The sequence below is a fragment of the Nipponia nippon genome, unplaced genomic scaffold (genome assembly GCF_047370975.1).
Source record: "Nipponia nippon isolate SJK-2023a ecotype South Korea unplaced genomic scaffold, ASM4737097v1 scaffold_3, whole genome shotgun sequence".
Lineage (NCBI taxonomy): Eukaryota > Metazoa > Chordata > Aves > Pelecaniformes > Threskiornithidae > Nipponia > Nipponia nippon.
Window position 1 is genome coordinate 25,572,845 of NW_028262347.1, and position 17,726 is coordinate 25,590,570.

Genomic DNA, 17,726 nt, shown 5'->3' on the forward strand with positions numbered 1-17,726 from the left:
TGAAGGTAGTATTAAAAAAACAAATGTTGTTATGTTGTAGCAAAATATGTGTCTTATTGGCTCCTCACATGGAAGATCATGATCTGAGCAGTTTAGTGACTACATGTACATGAAGTGAAATATAGGCAGGTCGGTTTTTTTCCTATACATCAGAGGTCTTCTAAAATTTGCAGTAGTGAGTTCAGAGCAGTGGGCACTTCCCAGTAACTCTACAGTCTAATTGAGGAGACTCTGGTCTGACTGCAATGTTCAGGTTGGCTTCTTTAGCTTAAATTTCTTTATGCTGTTGTTACACATTTCCCATAGCTTTGGAAAAGTACCATTCAGAACAGCATCTGACTTTTACTCTTAGTTTTGCTCAAAACTCGAGAAAAAAATAACTCTTCTGTAAATACACCCAAAATATTGCTGACAGTGTGTTTAGAATGAAATTGCACGCAAGTATCCCTGCTTCATAACCTTTTCCAGAATTATATATAGTAGAATATATATATTTACTTTGTATTATATTTTTATTTATTTTGTATTATAATTTTTAAGTTTCTTGCCATCTAAATTCCTTTTAAAAGTTGTCTGGAAACTTCCCTTATGCGTATGAGTGTAGTAATGAAGCTGTAACTGATGGTGATATTCATAACATTATTACTGTACATAGTCACCTAAGCAATATTCTTATTTTCCCAGACTGCAGGACCAAATATCATTGAAATAATTGTTTTAGATTTTGTTTATATTGCTTTATTCTACTACAAATCAGCACAGCACACATACCATGCAGGTGAAGGATGCAGTTTATTTATTAGCCTTTCCCGTCAGGTGATCTGACTTGTTTCTTGGTACCATACGCTAATCTGTGACATAGAATTTAAGAAAGAGTTATTTCCACCTGACATACATTGACATTGCATATGGTCTGGCATGGCCTGGCATTATTTCTATACAGAGAGTGCCAGTACTGTTAACTGCAAGGATGGGGGCATGCCACCTGCCTGTTGTGTCCTTCTATCGCTTGCGCTGTCCATCTGTTACTTGTAAGAAGGTAAAATTCACCTAATTTTTGTCTTTTTGAATATAAACCCGTACAAAATCAAAGGCACTTACAACAGCAAAATTAATTTCAAATGCTGACTGTACATAACCAATCTAATCCTCTGTATGTGCCAGAATGCTGGCTCAGTTCGATACTGTGGGGTCAGTTGTGCTATACTGTGTCTGAGGGTGGATTTCAATTCATAATATTATTATTATACTACTCTGTATGGCCAAAATAATTTTAACACAATACTGGATATAAAGGCAGAGGTAACTTTTTATAAATTCAATTTAGCGTTTTTTTTTTCCTCCACAGTAGTATAATTTCAAAGATTACAGCATTGCGTTTAATTTTCGCATAGTAACAGAGTCCCCGTGGCCCTGCGCTACTGTTGTTTTGCCCAAATAGTATCTTCATCACAGCCAGCTCCCTTTAAATAGTCAACATCCTGTGAAATGTCAACACAATTGTGTTGGCAGTTCCATACCCTACCATTTTGTTAGGGTCCTCGAGTACATCTCACATCCCCAAATAAGCAACGTGACGGCATCACCTTGGTAGGCTGGTGGTTTCTGCGATGTCATTGGCGTAGCAGTGCTTTCATACAGAGTTCTGCATGAGTAGCTCACTCTGTCTTTTTATTTAAATAAAAACAGTAATGAGGAGCTCACCCTGCACTACAAATAATCTTTTTAGTGTGCTTACTGTCACAAACCTGGTTTAATTTAATCCCATCCTAAATTAACTTTGTGTCTGTTCAGTGATGTAGTATTGCTTTGTCTTTTTGTAACGTGTGGAATTTTTTTTTCACTTTATGCATAAATGGTAATAGAGATCAGGTAGGTGAAAAATGCATATGAAATGGTACGTCAAATCCTGTGCATGGCTTGTCTTTGGAGCAAGAGACAGAAAAGACCTGTTCGATTATCTTTCATGCTGCTTTTATGGAATAAACCAGGGACGAATTGGCAGGGGAAGTGTTGTGGTAGGTGTAGGTTTGAGTTCCACTGCTAAGTCTCCATCAGGGTCAGACCAAATTCCTTTGCTTTACCAGATGGAGAGCTCCTCTGATAAAGTTAGAAGATTGCCAGCCCAAAACTGCCATCTGCTTTTCTTCAAAGTTTATTCCAAAGGTTAAAAGCTATATGGTTCTGGTGAGAGAACAGATTCCTAAATACGAAACTAGTAATCCTTGTTCAGTAAATCAGTGGCTTAGAAGTTGCTGTTTTCATCATGTGTTCCTCCATTTCTGATTTTGACCACTGGTATTTTAAGCTTATTTAAATTTTGAAACCATTTGAAGTTCAAAGTTTTAAGTCGACTGCACCATGACATTGACCGAGTAGAAGAGAAGAAACTTGGCTCAGTTCGTAGTAGTGCTGGTGTGGAGCAGTCTACCTGAGGATGTGCTCCCCTCACAGCTGCACTCCTGATGGCCAGTCTCTTTCCTAAAACTGAATGTTTGTGGCTCTCTAGCCCTTTTTCATCTGGCTGTAAGTCTTAGCTTTGGAGGGCAAGCTGAAATCTGACGCAGGGGTCTGAACACATAGACTACAGAATGATTCCTTTTAGGTTAAGGGCCGTAGGGTGGGAACCAATACCCCGTTACATGGGCATGAGACGTCATTTTAAGGATCTTCCAGTCAAGCCATTTAGAAACACATTGTGAGCAATGAATGCATTCAAGCAAAATTGGAGTTGTTATGCAAACAACACAACTGGGGCTGGTATTAAATATAACAAATATTGCCAGTAGCTGAGATCATGTGCTAGACTAGGATCTCCAAAAATGTTACAGCTGCTTTTCTTTCATTCGCTACTTATGCAAAAAAAAAATGCATCAGAGGAGAGGAACCAAAAATTGGTGTAAGTGCAGCTTTACCATTATTTTGTATATTGAGAAGCAATGGATCCATTTTCAAACAGAAGATAACTCTGATCCCTAGATTAGTATTGTATGATTAAGATTAAGTTAATAATCATATGTCTTGTAAAATTTTATTGCCATTATAGAATGTGAGTGTTCAATTTAATCACAAATGCTACATTCATTATTAATTGAGCTGTATGTATTCAACTTAATGGAAGGCTTGTTTTTTTTCCTTGCACACGCAATAAATTTTAATTGAACACCTGATTCCTGCCACTAACACATTAACATCTGGACTCTATCTTCTATGCATATGGATACACTGATTAAATCTCAGCAGAAAAGCAGATAATAGGAAAACAAAAAGACAACATTGTGGAACACTTTCAGCCATAATTTTTTATTATATATTGAGAAGCATTTAATTATCTTATTGCATTTAATTAGCCCCACTACTTAGGTCAATTGTTTTTTATTGATATGGCATGTTAGCAACTTTGCTAATTGGCACAAAATAGCATGTGACTATACTAAATGTCTTGTCCAAAATAATTTCTTACGGTTTTTTGCTTTCCTGAGACTTCCTATTTATTTCACAGTCTTTTCAATAATATAGAAAATATTTTGGCAGGGAGTGGCTTGATTTAAAATTTAGCATTTCGCTTTTCATTTTTATTTGAGTTAAAGACAAAAAAGAGTTCTAAAGAAAAAGTGTTTACTTTCTAACATATTTTAAAATGAGAAAGTATCACTCTACGTTTTGTAGCTTTTAGAAATTTTAGTCTTTCTTCAGAAAGAAAAGTATATTTTTAAGCATTCTTTATCATTAAGGCTTTAAGCATAATTTGTCAGCATTTACAAATACAGTCTAGAAGAAAAAGAGCAGCGTTGTGTCACTCCAGCTATTGTACTGCAGTGGTTTTGGTATTTGTTCCGTACTGATCTGTTTTAAACCAATGATTTAACAAATCTCACAACTCTTAACAGAGTATAGATGAGCTCAAATTATACAAATGTTTTAGTGCATAATATTAATTTCCAGTTAAATAGTAACAGCTTACTAGAACAGGGACTTTATGGAAAATGTAATTGATGAAAAAAGATTTTTTTTCCCGCATGAGATCATTTCTTTGAATAATTGATTATATCTCTCCTTAATTTTAGATTCTTCTACTCCAAACCATTTTTGATATTTTTCTTTAATGACATAACGTATTTTTGACTCAATAATTCCTCAAGATGTATTTGGTATCTCTGTACGAGGAAGAAAAGATTACAGTTTCACCAATTGGCACTTTTTCAGTTTACCAAATACTGATACTTTTGCAAATTATTTCCATGCTTTTTGAGTTGTTGGATAATCTTTATAATATATGTGTTCAACTGCGTTGGCACTTCAGTGGGTGAAGTAACTCGTCATTATGCAATATGTGTTCAACTGCGTTGGCACTTCAGCGGATGAAGTAACTCGTCATTATGCTATGAATGTTCTCCCCCTAATTTGAGAATAAATGTGTTATTAATATGTATGACTGTGTTCCCATATATACATGATTTGTGGAATAATAAGACATTCTACTTATTTAAAATATTCATTTTCAAACTATTTAAAATATAAGTTTCACAGTCCTTGCCCTGAATTTTAATTAAACCACTTTTTGTGGTTACACAGTGGCATTTTCTCTTCTCTTCAAGTCAGTCACAAACAGGTAGCAGGGATGAATCTGAACTAGATTTTCTTAGTCTGGGCCATTGCATTATACATATCCTGACATCCACAGGAGGGCAGCATGGTTAAATTAAGGGAGAAGACGGGAATATGATTATAATGCAGCTAAATGAATCTCACTTTTGATTGTTTATATAGTTTTGTGAAAATTCTATAGTTGAGAAGAGTGCATATTTTCCAAGGCAATACAGATAAAGCAATTGCATGTTGATTTTAGAAGTTTCCAAGTGTAGCTTCTTAGTAGCTATAAGCGTAGTTTTTCTCTGTATATATAGTGTCTATTTTAGAAGAAGGTTTTAAAATATTTAATGTGGGAGTTATTAAAGCCTAGTTGGAAATTTAGTTCTGCAAATTCCAATAAAATCTGTTATAGTATTTTGCTATATCAAATATTTGGACAGTGGAGGTAGCTATTCCAGGAGGTTTATGGGACACTGGAACTACTCTGCTCTCTAACACTTGACTGAGTTATAGCAGGTAATTAGTCCTTTTATATAGGTGCACCTAAATATATATGCACACAGACACGTAAAGTTCTGTTTGGGGAAAGAGATTGAAAAATCTCAATCTCAGATTTGAACAATAATCAATGAGTGATACTAAAAAGATTAATTATAATTTTTATTCCATTTAAATTGATCACCAAAACACTTACAGAAGGCATTTTACCCTTTGTGTTATATACAAATATATGCTATTTTTAAAAAAGTATTTCTAAAACTTCAAGTCAGGAGAGACCATTCAAACCTCCCCTCACATCCAGTTCCTCAGTGTTTCAACTTAAATTTTCTCTTAGATTTTAGGGATTTTTTTTATTTTTATGTAACAGCAGTTTTACGGTTGAGTATCACTTTAGTATTGCTATTTTGGGGAGACAGTTGCTTGTCAGAGCAATCCTGTGCAGCAGGAATGGGCTGACCCCAGTAGGTGGCTCTGATGCTCCCTCACAGGTGGTAAATTCTGTATTCCTGAAGTCCTTCTCCTACAGCTCCAGTTCAATAACTCTAGTGCAGGGGCAGTGCATTTGGGTGTTCTTGTTTTCTATGTGTTTGTTACGGTAAAGAACTTTTGACAAAGAGCAAATCCATGCTGTTCTTATAGACTTGTATCTTTCTTTTATATCACTTTTATTTTTGTCTAACCAACACCCAAAACAAAACCATTTTCAAGATATTAACATTTCTTTAGGAATTTTTTTTTCCTAATTATGTTAATCCATTTTAAAAATCCTGAATTCCGTAAAGGGGTACTAAAGTAAATTTCTCAAAGGGGAAGTATTTCTCAGTGATATATTTCTATTGTTTCCTAGAATAACTGCTTTGGAATTCAGTTTTAGATTGTTTGCTTCTGTGTGGTATTTCCAGGGATAAACATCCAATCACATTAGCGGTTCTAATGCAAATTATTGTGCACTGGAAGCTGTCTCTTCCAGTACCACAAGGCAATGGCTAAATACTACTAGTAGGCGGCAGTTTCAGAGCAAACCAAAAGAGCTGCTTCTAGGCACAGGTGGTTGAGATGTGGAGCTGTGCTGCTAGGTGTAGATTTTGAAAGTTTTAAAAGGGTTGAGAAAACCATGACGAAAATTCATTGAAATATGGAAATTCATTGAAACAAAAATCCATTAACAAGTCTGAAATACAGAGACACCACTTCTAGATAAAGAAACTTGTAGAGCCAGTAATAGCAGGAGTATAGGAGAAAATTCTGGGGATGTGTAACTACGTGCTTCCATCCAGTTGCTGCTTCCCTCCCCATCCTGTTGGGAACAAGGTATGGGCCTGAACGTGCTTTCGGGTGGCCACGTCTACGTTCTTTCATAGAGAAAGTTTCTTCAAAAGAGCCGAAGTGACATGGAGTCAGAAATCTTGTTGTTTCTTTGGCATCTTTAAAATTCTACATGTATTCTGTATAGGAAAGTTTCTTAAAATGGGTATTTTAAGAGACCTGATTAGCTGGGTCACACTATAAAAGCTTTTTTCCTTGTTCTTACTCCTGTATTTTCATCAAAAGGTGGCCAGGAGTATAAAAGTACTTTTTTGACTCTTAACTTTTGATGAAAGGATCACCTACGGTTGTCGTTCTGCACTAGTAGGTTTTCCAAGGGAGAATGTCTCTATCAGAATATTAGATTAGCCATACTATCTTGGACCAAATGTTCATCTAACCCGGTATCATGTCTTCCCCCATGGCCAGCAGCAGATGACTGTGAAAGTTTGTAAGAGTAGTCTCAGTACTCTTTCAGACTCCACCCGTCTGCAGAACAAGGACTTTCTGAGCCAGATATGGTTCTTTGCTTTTACTAACATTCAGTGCAATTGAATTCCTCTTTTAAAAACCTGTCCAGGAATGCCTAAAATGCACAATGAAATGTAAGTAATTTGAGTTTATGGAAACAAGCCATAACAGTTGCTTTGCTGTGTGAGAATGGAAATTAATGTCTGGCACTGTTCCTACATTCCTTAGAGGTGCTAGAGATGCGACAGAGACGGTCTGCACCACTGATACAGGCAGCATCGTGTGGTTTTCTGCTGTTGTAGGTTGGGTGGAAAGAGAAGTGGTATTCATTGGTTCCAGTGTTTACGTGAAGTCTGGTAGATTAAAAGGGAATTTTGCAATATATGAGACCATGAAGTGTCAAAATTTTAATCCAGAAGAAGATCACATAGTTCCTAATAAAAAGTTTTTTATTTCTGCAACGTGGGGAGAGACTGCTATTTCAAAGGTTGTATATGAATTCCAAGAATGTAACTGCATTTTCCCCACTGTCGCTTAAGTTGTGCTCTAGCACTTTTCATTCTGGACTGCTCTGTAGTAGCACAACTAAAAAGTTTTTTCTACCAGGTGTGCCAAGCATTTTGAAATCTTTACAGTCAGTGTAGTCTCTGTTCGTTATCAGCTAAGTTCAGTCCTTGCATCCACAGAAGCTTTATCTCACAGCACTGACTGAAAAGAGCAAACTAATATATATTACTCTGAATTGTGCTTTAGAATGAGTACTTTTGTCAGACTGCAAATAACAGATATTTTCCGTGAATGTCACATTATCTACTTTTCAAGATTCCTAGCTACAGAAAGCCTCCTTCATTTCATGTGTTTTCAGGCAACTAACTGCAACGCCTCGGTTTGGAGTCTTGGCACTGTAAGGATCTGGTATAGCCAATAGAGACAGAAGGGCGCTGCCAAAGGGTAATTTGCAAAGCGCTGAAGATGAAGCATGCCCCGAGCAGTTCACACTGGAGCCATACAAAGTACAAGGGAAACACGGTCACTGAAAGTGGCATAGTGGAGTTGCAAAGACAAACATTTAATTTGATGTTTCCCTTTGGAACGTTTCCTTTTTTTTTTTTTTTTTTAATTCATGAACGATTTGCATGTTTTGACACATGGAATGAAAAGGCTGAACAGCTTTACAGGCTTCTGATATGCATTTTCTCATGTCTGGAAGATAAGGGCTGGTGTGAGGCTTTCCCGAGTGTTTCTTCTGCTGCGCTTGGACCTCAGGTTCTGAACAGTTCTTGCTTTTCTCCAGTTTGGTTTCTCTCCCACAGAAGCTAGCGTAATAATGCTAACCTCCCTCACTGGACGTGTTGCGAGGAGTAATTACCTGAAGTTTATAAAGCACTACTTAAGCATCAAGCTATGCTCCTATTAAGAAAATAACAATAGGTAAGTTAGGACTTGTTAAACTGATGTCTTTCAAAACTTTGGCGATGTTTTAAAATAGCGTTCTTAATTGAATTATTTTAGGGATTTTTTTAAAAAATCCAGCTGTCAAGAATTTTAAAAAATAGTTTTAAACCATCATAACATTCTGGATAAACATCTTCTGTGTGCACAAATTGAAGGAAAGTGCTAGACTAATTCATTATCATAATTTCTGTGCTTCATTTCAAATCACAAATAGAGATACCAGGTGTAACATATTTCCTTATGCCTTTGCAAGATCACATGTATCTCTTTATACTAATTCATGAGGACTTTAAAATACCTACTAGTGATGATGACAACAGATGTTATGAAAATAGTTAGAATTTACAATCTTTAGGATGGAAATGTATGCATCTTGTTCTACTTACATGTTTTATTACCAAAAAATACAAAATTAGCTCTGCTGAGGTTTGTATTCTTTATGAAATTAAAGTTCTATCAATTCAAAAGTAGCTTTCTAGACAGCGAAAAGAAATACGTAACGAGCCAGAGATAACCAAAGCCAAGTATCATCCCTCAAAGAGTTCGCTGCTCCTACTAGCCTCCGCCGCTCTTCCCAAAAGTGAGCTATTTTCAACACTGGGACTCCAGGCTTGGAGTTGCTTCAGTCGGCAGCTTAGTTCATTGATTTGTTTTATACCAGTGTGACGCTGAGCAGGGTGTTTTGACCGATTCCCTCAGTGGCAGTGTATGACCTAGAAACAAAAGTAGATTTTTCATATTAACAGGTCCTCGGCCATTTAGGCTTTCTAGATCACAAATAATATCACTGCCTGGCTGGAAAAAGGGTCACCAGTTTTTCTGTCTAAGTGCAGTGTCATGTGCTTCCCGTGACATGGAGAGATGTCGAGGCTGGATGCTTGGATGCTTCTGGGTGCTCAGGATGCTTCTGAGTTGATGTAAGGTCTGGCAATGTAAAGAACTGTTTCCACACCCAAACTGGATCCTCAAGGGAAAGCAGTGCAATTGAAACTTTTTCTACTACATCAACATTAGCATTTAAATTCACATTTTCACTTTTAAAACCAACCTCTTAGTTGTTCCTGCTTACTGTGCTTTGTTTCGCATCAGGGAACGGTCTGTGGTCACAGACTGTTACCCTTTTAGCTGAAAGTAAACCAAGAGATGAGCTCCGGGGGCGCACGCATATATGCTGCAGCCGCTGGTAGCTGTTTGGTCCATGGGTTCAGACTAGAGCTAGTCCAAAGTAAGCTGCATCAAAAAGCACAGAGCGGGTGTCTGCTCCTCAGCACCAGCTGTTTCGCAGTTGTGCTGCATTATCTGCTTACATTACAGTTAGATTACATTAGAATCAGAGCACTTTCTACATTTACGTTGCATCTGAAGGATTTCATTCTTTAGTTGCCTGGAATTCTCTCAAGGCTAAAGGATGTGGTTTTTTGTCTTGACAAACACTCCCACTTTACATACCAAACAGGTTTCATGATATGCCATAAATTGGATTAATAATTCTCAAGTTGCTATTGCAGTTACTTCACGGGTTCCATAAGTACTGGCATGCATATTCACAAATGTTGAAGCGCTCTGGAGTGCAGTAAGATATTACTGTTAAAAGAATATAGGGGTATCTGATCTTCCAGCATACCAATAACCATTTATACTGCAAGTGAAAAGTTGTTGGGGGGAGGGGGAACCCCACACGTTTTCTTGTTCATATTATGAGTATCTTGCTTATTGGAATAAATGGAACTGTTTTCTGTGGCTGTGGTGTTCGTATTACTTGACATTCTTCAACATTTCTTTATCCTTAGCAGGCATAATTACAGTAGAAGTTTAGGCTGATTTCTTTCATTCCATCTGTTGAAGGCTTATTTAGTTCTCTTTCTCAAGAGCACAGAAAGTACTAAAATGAATCCGAGAATGTTTACAGCTAGGTTTCTTATGACCCAGGTCATATTGTTGTCTTGAATCAGTGTTCTCTCTCATCCTCAACTGAAGACAAAAAAAATGGCTTAATCTTGCGGGGTTAAATAAAAGAAGGAATGCGGTGCAAGGAAGATTCCTTTTATGCAAGGGCGCAGGGATGACTGAAAGTGCCTGTGGGCATTTGGTCCCCATTGGCTCTCACAGCGAATGCAATGATGCCCACAGATAGCCTGTATTGTTGTCAGTTAAATGGGATCATGAGTGTCTGAAAGGTGTTTGAGAATGAACTGAAAATCATTTTCACAAGTGGATGATTACTTCTGCCACATGTTAACCGAACTCTATCAGAGTGGCCCAGATTTTTGAGACTGCATTAATTGCTCTTTCAACCTTGACTGAGGTTTCTCTTTAAGAAAGGCCTTTGCTGGACTAAACTGCTACACGTATTGATTTTTCTTTCTATATTTTTTTCATTGTTTGTGATAAATGAAGCCTTTTACAAGTAGAGAATTTATCATTCAAGATGTAGATAGATTGCTTCATTCCTTAGAATAAAAAGGCTGGTCTAAAAATGATCTCTGTAGAAGTAGTAAGTCCTTTCTCATTTCTCCAGCAGTGAATAGCTCCGGTATTCCACACTCAATTATGTTTTTCAGCTATTCATTAGTGCTGATTTTTTCATCAAAAAGTAGAACCCTGCACTCTCGCAGCGTGGACTTAGAGCAAAAAAGCTGCCATCATTTCCTGTGTATGTCATCACATAATTGAAACTGAACTATAATATTTAGCAATATGGTTTTGAAAAACATTCAGCCTTTATATATTTAAAATATACTGATGCTCAGACTTTTTAAAGAAAATCGTTGTTCAGTTTGTTTGTTCTGTTCCCGGAAGAGAAAATGATACTGACTGAGACAAGAGGATTTATAAAACATTTTTATCCGGGTGTTCCTATGTTTTGTAGTGGAAATGTAATTTCTTGTATGTTTATTTGTTTTCCAGGGGAATGAACTTTAAATATTAAAGGTTTCTTTTTCTACCATGTTGTAAGCATTGTGAGGTATAATCAGGTAAATCTGTGACTTCATACAAATCCAATTTTTACTTTTTAATTTGGGAATGAGTGAAGAGAAAGAAGACAGTATTAAGTAACGTTGAAGAAAAGAAAATTGTAGAACTGTTTCTAAGAGAAAAAGTCTCAGGAAAGTGATTGCATGGTTTGTACGTTTGGTTACCTTTTCATATTACTACGAAACTGTGTTAGAAAATCTTTACATTGGGGTAGCACGTAATGACTAATTCATGTTTGATCGAGGTCCTGTTTTCTATGTGCTGTATAAAAGCAGGTATATTAGTCTTAAGCTACTGGAAATTATGTGAGTAATATAAACAGACTGAAGAAGGCAACCAAGCATATACATCCTAACTATAAATATGCTTTCTAATGTGCACGTGTACAGATACAGATGTTATGTACACATATCTTATTTATTATATTAATATATTTTTACAGAATAAAAGTCTGCCATCTATATCTGTTTCTATGTACGTCAGAAAATCTTTCCTAACTTCTCATCAATTTACTAATTAAACACTCAAAACATGGTCTTAAAGAGAAGTCAAAATAAATCTATTTAGTTGTAAGCAATTACTATTTTAGTGCTCAGATGCAGGGGAACTGTTTCAGTATCTTCCTTCTCAGTGTATGGCTGAACTGTAATAATTCAAGAATTATTTTAGATTATCCCAACTCTGGAACCCAAATTAGAATGAGAAAAATTGTAGCAAATGGTGTGGTTAATTTTTAGAAATGTGGAATTGGCTACTTCTGAATATCGGCCTCTTCTTTGTATCGCACAGAATGTTTTACCTAAGGAAAGGTACAGTGTTTGAAGGAATGGCTGCTGTGTGTTTCTTCTTGCTGCTGAGAGTTTTTAAAACAGTCTGAAGAACTAACGGTATGCATCTCGTGCACATTTTTTTGGATGGAGAGAGTGAGCAAGGCTTGTAGGTGAATACAGATACACGTATGGGTAGAGAAAGAGCAGGCTGCAGCTCTGTGAGTTGGTGACTATGAGGGTCTGCTCTGGTTTGTGGTGCTGACATTTACCTCAGACCCGTGAAAAATGATGCCGTTCCCCATCTTAAAAATAAAACATTCTTCAACTTAGCTCTAGGACTTTGTTCACTTCTGAATCTGTTAACCTCTTAATTTTCTGCTCCAGTTGTGAAACCCAAGTGTCATTTAATTCTAGAAGCTGGCTTTTGTAGAGTTTTTCTTTTCTAGACGTCAACTGCAGTTTATACAAATCCTAGATACTACTGTCCAATTTTAACAAGGTTCTTAGGTCCTTTGCTTCCCATTTTTTTCAATGGAAAATAAATGGGAAAGAGAAGTTCAAACAGGATTCTAGGAGTCTAGGATGTTTGGCTCCATCTGGGTATAAACATTAGACTCTTGAGTAAGAATTAATCTCCTCATCTTTCAGGAGTGTGCACACTTCAGATGAGCACAGGATATAGCCCATGGAAATGGCTGAAAATTTCTACATTAGGAAAAAAACTGTCACCATTAGAGATGGCACTGGAAGAGGGATTAATAACATAAGATTATAACTGTGTGTTTATAGTGATTTGTAAAACCAAGTAACATAAGTCTTTGCACTTCTATAATAAATCCCAGCTTTGTGTCCTGAATGCTATTTTCTTTTTTACCTAATCTTATCTAAGACCAGAGGATTTTTAAGTTAGGTAGTTAATGTTCCAGTCCTTTGTTTCCCAAGGAAGCTCTTATTTAACACCTTAGTTGGAAGTGATTTATAGGAGGAATAAAAAGTGCATGTTGCTATATAATTTCTTTTTTTGTATGCTTTCTTCTTTTATAATTTTGAATTTATTGTAACCTGTGATAGTTCTGCCTGTACTGCAGGACCGTATGTGGTATATCTTACATGAAAAGCAATTTAAAAAGCAACCAACCTTTTCTCTGATAGCAAGTGTTCTTTTAAGATCTCTTATTTTAAAAGCACCTTTCTATACCAGGCTCAGTTAACAGTGAAAAAGGATGAATTAAACCTGGTGTTTGTAGGGTTGGGTTACTCATTTTCTGCCATGTTTCTTTTAGAACATAAAGTCACTGCTGATGATGATACCAAGAATATTCTCGAGCAAGAAGAATCCTCTGTTAGTCTATGGCTCCTTTACAGTCATTTAAGACATGCCAAGAGGGTGGGAACATGGTCAGGATCTCTTTGTACTGTAGCATTTGAGGACTGTCTGTTCTCAGTTGGTCTTCGCAGTCCATGGGGCAGTTGTCCTCCGACACACATCAGAGAAACCTACAGGATGTTCTGAGGGATGCGGTGGCGGAATCACCATGAAGAACGGGGTCGGCTTAGGACTGAGAGAGCCCAAAGGCCACCTGTGGACCCTTTTGCTTTTCTCCCCCTGGTCATTAATCTTCAAGGCTGAATGAGATTCATCAGTCATTCCCCATCCATCCTGTGCCAATAGTAAAGGGATTAATGGAGCAATAGCAATGTGGTATGCTTTGGGGGAAGTAAATGTTCTCAGTCTAGGGGAACATGCCTGGCTCTTTTGAAACATATATGAAAAGCAAAACGGTTCATATTTTGTGGGGGAATACACGTCTCTCGCTCTGTGAGGTAAATGCTTCCTTAGTTGCAAAACGTAAACTTTCAAGTAAACCCTAGGAGGCCCTTTTTTGATACCTTTTCTGACATAACCCTTACTCCTCTCCTTTCTTTTTATTGAATTTATAATAATCACAGAATTTAGAAATTAATTAAGAGTGTGGCAGGATCTGGACTGTTCAAAGAAAACTACATCACATGGTAGTCCTGTACACAAAGCCGATTGTCCTCTCTCTCATACGAATAAAAAGCAGAGTAACCAAGTGAGGCAGAGGTTCAACACAGGTGTGTGGCAGGAGTTGAAGAAGGGCAAGATATCAATGTCGTAGTAACGAGGGAGCCGCTACATAATCTGACAAACCACCGTAAGCATTACGCTGAACATTCATGTTAGACAAAAATTTGTCCTTTGTGATACCTAAAGCGGGCAAGAATGTACTTGAGTGTATAACCAGGATAGGTAGAAAAAAGCTATTGCCTGTATCTTACTTGCCTGTTTCACATGAGATGTTGGTTCATTGCTCTGTTCTTTGACTGAGTTAAAAACCACTGGGCAACAAAGCCCCAGAAGTGATCAGAAAGTAGAGGGCAGCAGACGCTATTCTCTTACCACAAAGGCACCTGTCCATCTACCAACCATCCAACCAACCACCTCCAGTCCTAGTTATAATAAACTTCTCCGTAATATATGTGCCAGCATCCTCCGTGAAGCCAGCATTCATTGGTCTGAACAATTTGGATCTTTGTTCTGCCTTTGACCCGCCTAGTTGTACTAGATGCCCTTGGCAGAAGCTGGCCAGCCAGAAGGGGCATCTCATAGGTCATATTTTGCTCTCCTGTCAGGTTTTAAGCAGCAGATTCTTACCACTCATAGACTCTTGCTTACGATCCCACAGCTCATCCTTTTCCTCTTGCTGTGTTTGCTAACAGTGCAACATGACCACAGTGACAGAAAAAAATGTCACTATAATGCTATAAAACTTGCAACTTCTTGGTAATGAGAGTGCTTCCTCTGCCACCAAACAGTATCAACATCTGTGGTTTTGTCATCTCACTGGTTGATACTTCTGATTACATCGTCTGATTTAAAGCCTGGCAATTGCCAAGGTGACAAGGAGGTTTTTTGTAATCTAAGAGTGTTTATAGTGAAGTGCTTCTGTTTGGGAAATGAGATTCTAGTTTACTCTGGAAAAAAATTTAATCTTGTGTCTGCTGGCATTTTGTTATTTGAGCATTTTCCCAAACTGACACTGTGACTGACTTCTCACAGACTAAAGAAACACAGCAAATCTATGGAAACCAAATGAAAAAAATGTGTTGGGGAGTTTAACTTTTCTAACATTCGGTATTTCTGTGTAGTCAAATGTGTTCTACTTTAAGCTATTTTTTCTATTTTCAGAGGCAATTAGTGAAATATAAGTGATAAGCAGGTTAGTCTTCTCAAACATGAGATCTTTTGTTTCTGCTTTTTGTCTTATTTTGAGTGAAAAAGAATATCTTTGCATTTTTATGATCTGAGTAAATAGAAGAAAAAAATCACTTCTTGGATGTGACAACACTGAAAAAGCAGCTCAGTAGGTAGAGCAAATTAATACACTCATTTGTATTGGGTCCTCCTAATATCATGCTTATTAATGGAAAAACATTCCCTTTATTATTTCCTTTGCAGATATTTGTATGCGCTAGGACAGAAGGTTTGGAAGCGGTGGAAAAAACGCTACTTTGTTCTTGTTCAGGTTAGTAGTCTGCCATGAAATTTCATTAAAAAATAGTCTTGGACTATCAGTTTTCTTACATATGGTTTCTGGAGCCAGTAGTAAATCAGTATCTTAAGGCAACATATGCAGCACTACTCCAAGCTTCTTACAGCATAGAGACATCCAGGGTATTTTTTTTTTAATTTACATATGTAGTAAACAGAAATGTCACTGAGTTTTACAGATATATATAAATGAGTCCCTACACTGAGCAATGTTTCAACTAAAACCTAGAAATTTTTGAATGAAATTGTTGTGACCTTGAAACATTCCACTGACAGCTTTCTAGCAGCACTCAATTTAAAATAAAGTTTTATTTCACAAAGTGGATTGTACTTGCTCTTGCATTTATTCTATCTCAACAAAGATTTCCTGCCTTTAAAATTAAATGAAAGCAACAATAGTTACTATGAAGAACTTTTTCATAAATATTTTTTGAATAATGCTATTTTTTGTTCTTCCTTGCAATACTGAATTGGGTAGAATTATGTAGTTGTTACAGAAAATCTAGTGTAGCAATTGTTCTTGGCCACAAAAATGTGCTGGGCTGATATTTCATAACTTTTTATCCAAACCTAGAACTGTAGATATTTTCACAAGCTAGCAAATGGTAACATTAACGTGAGATTAATAGAACAGGAATAGAAAAGTAGATTTTGAGTGGTCAAAACTGAGAAATGAATGATTTTTGTGAGTCTTTGGAAAAATCATTATTTTCTGTTTGCGCTTGTCTTCAGATTACAGTTACAAATTTGATGTTCTTCTGAGTCAGTTCGGAGAGTGGTGTTCTTCTGTGTCCTTTGTTTTGTTGACAGAAAACTGTTAAAGTGTGAGTCTCCATAAACATCATACGAAGGATAAAGCCTGTTAACGAGGCTTTTTTAAGAATGAAGGCTTCTAAAACTACTTTACAGAAAGCCTGCTTCGTTTCTTTACCACTCTGTCAGTTGCACTCACCTGGTCTCCTCCTACTCCTAAATGATGAAAATTGTAAGGATGTAAAAAGAAAAGTCCTGAACAAGGTCTTCAATAAAGTAAAGTTAAAAGCTGAGAATATTTACATTTGCCAGTTCTCCCTGGCTTCAATGGGAATTGGCTTGCATCTTGATAAACAGTGAGTAATGGTTGTAAGGTTGAACAGGATCTTCTGGAAAGTCTGCTGAAGTCATTTGGGTTATGATTTTACCAAGGTTCTCTGTGAAGAGATGAGGACTTTTTGTGACTTTATTAAGATTTGTAAAGGTTGGGAAGATCTCTATATAGGATAGCTGTTAAGGCATGGATGTGAAGGGAAAATAACTTAAAGTTACAGGGGAAAAACAAAAAAAAAAAAGCTAGATGCTCCCTTGTCCTTCATGCTTTTCTTTAACACTCCTTCTACTTTACATCCCCCCTTTCACAAAAATAAAGACCTTGTTCTCTTCCTCTAAGCCACAGGTGTCGTCTGAGTTTTGAAGTGCACACCTAAGAGACACATAGTCTTTCTCTGTGTGTGATATGGAGCTGCCTGGGAGACCGGTTTCTTCCAGCCAAGTTAATTTTAACTATCTTCTGCTTTCTATGCTGAAATTGAAATACTGGAGGAGAATATTACAGGAATTTTCCAACTGTGATGGGATTTAGACATCTATTTCATTTTAAAGCAGCTATCAACTCAATAAGGCTATATAAAAAATACTGTGTTTAAATCAATATTTACTGTCGAGACAGCTCTGGCTCATTTATATAGTCCAGCCGTGATATATACACTGACAATAAGCTGAAGTCAATATGTGTGAAATAAGCATTCAGTAATGAATATCAGTCTGTTGTATTGATACATTATTGACATATTGATGAGTCTTCCTCTACAGATTAGCTTCTAGCTTACGTTAGTAAAATATTAAGGCCATGAAATTCAGTTTTAAGACAGAGGCTATCAGTATGATTTACACATGCTTTGGAAATGCAATTCAGGTGTGAAATTAGATGAATAATGTTGATTTTTCAGGAGCATTATGTGAGTAATGTGCATCTTTGTTACTGCTACACATATTAGAAATTGTTAGTGGTTTGTGAAAGAGCAGCTCAATGTTATAGGAAGGTT

The 17,726-nt window shown here is 36.8% G+C and overlaps 1 protein-coding gene across 13 annotated transcripts in view; it reads left to right on the forward strand.

The window, feature by feature from the left end:
- Positions 1–17,726, forward strand: part of CADPS2 (calcium dependent secretion activator 2) — a 324,205-nt gene that overhangs the window by 183,298 nt on the left and 123,181 nt on the right. For all 13 annotated transcript variants that reach the window (XR_015706229.1, XM_087764100.1, XM_087764101.1 and 10 more), the window contains exon 9: positions 15,553–15,619. Coding sequence is in view for 12 of the 13 variants with exons in the window: in XM_087764100.1 (XP_087620226.1) it covers positions 15,553–15,619 (67 nt within the window). In the remaining variant the exon portion in view is untranslated. The remainder of the gene's footprint in view (positions 1–15,552; positions 15,620–17,726) is intronic.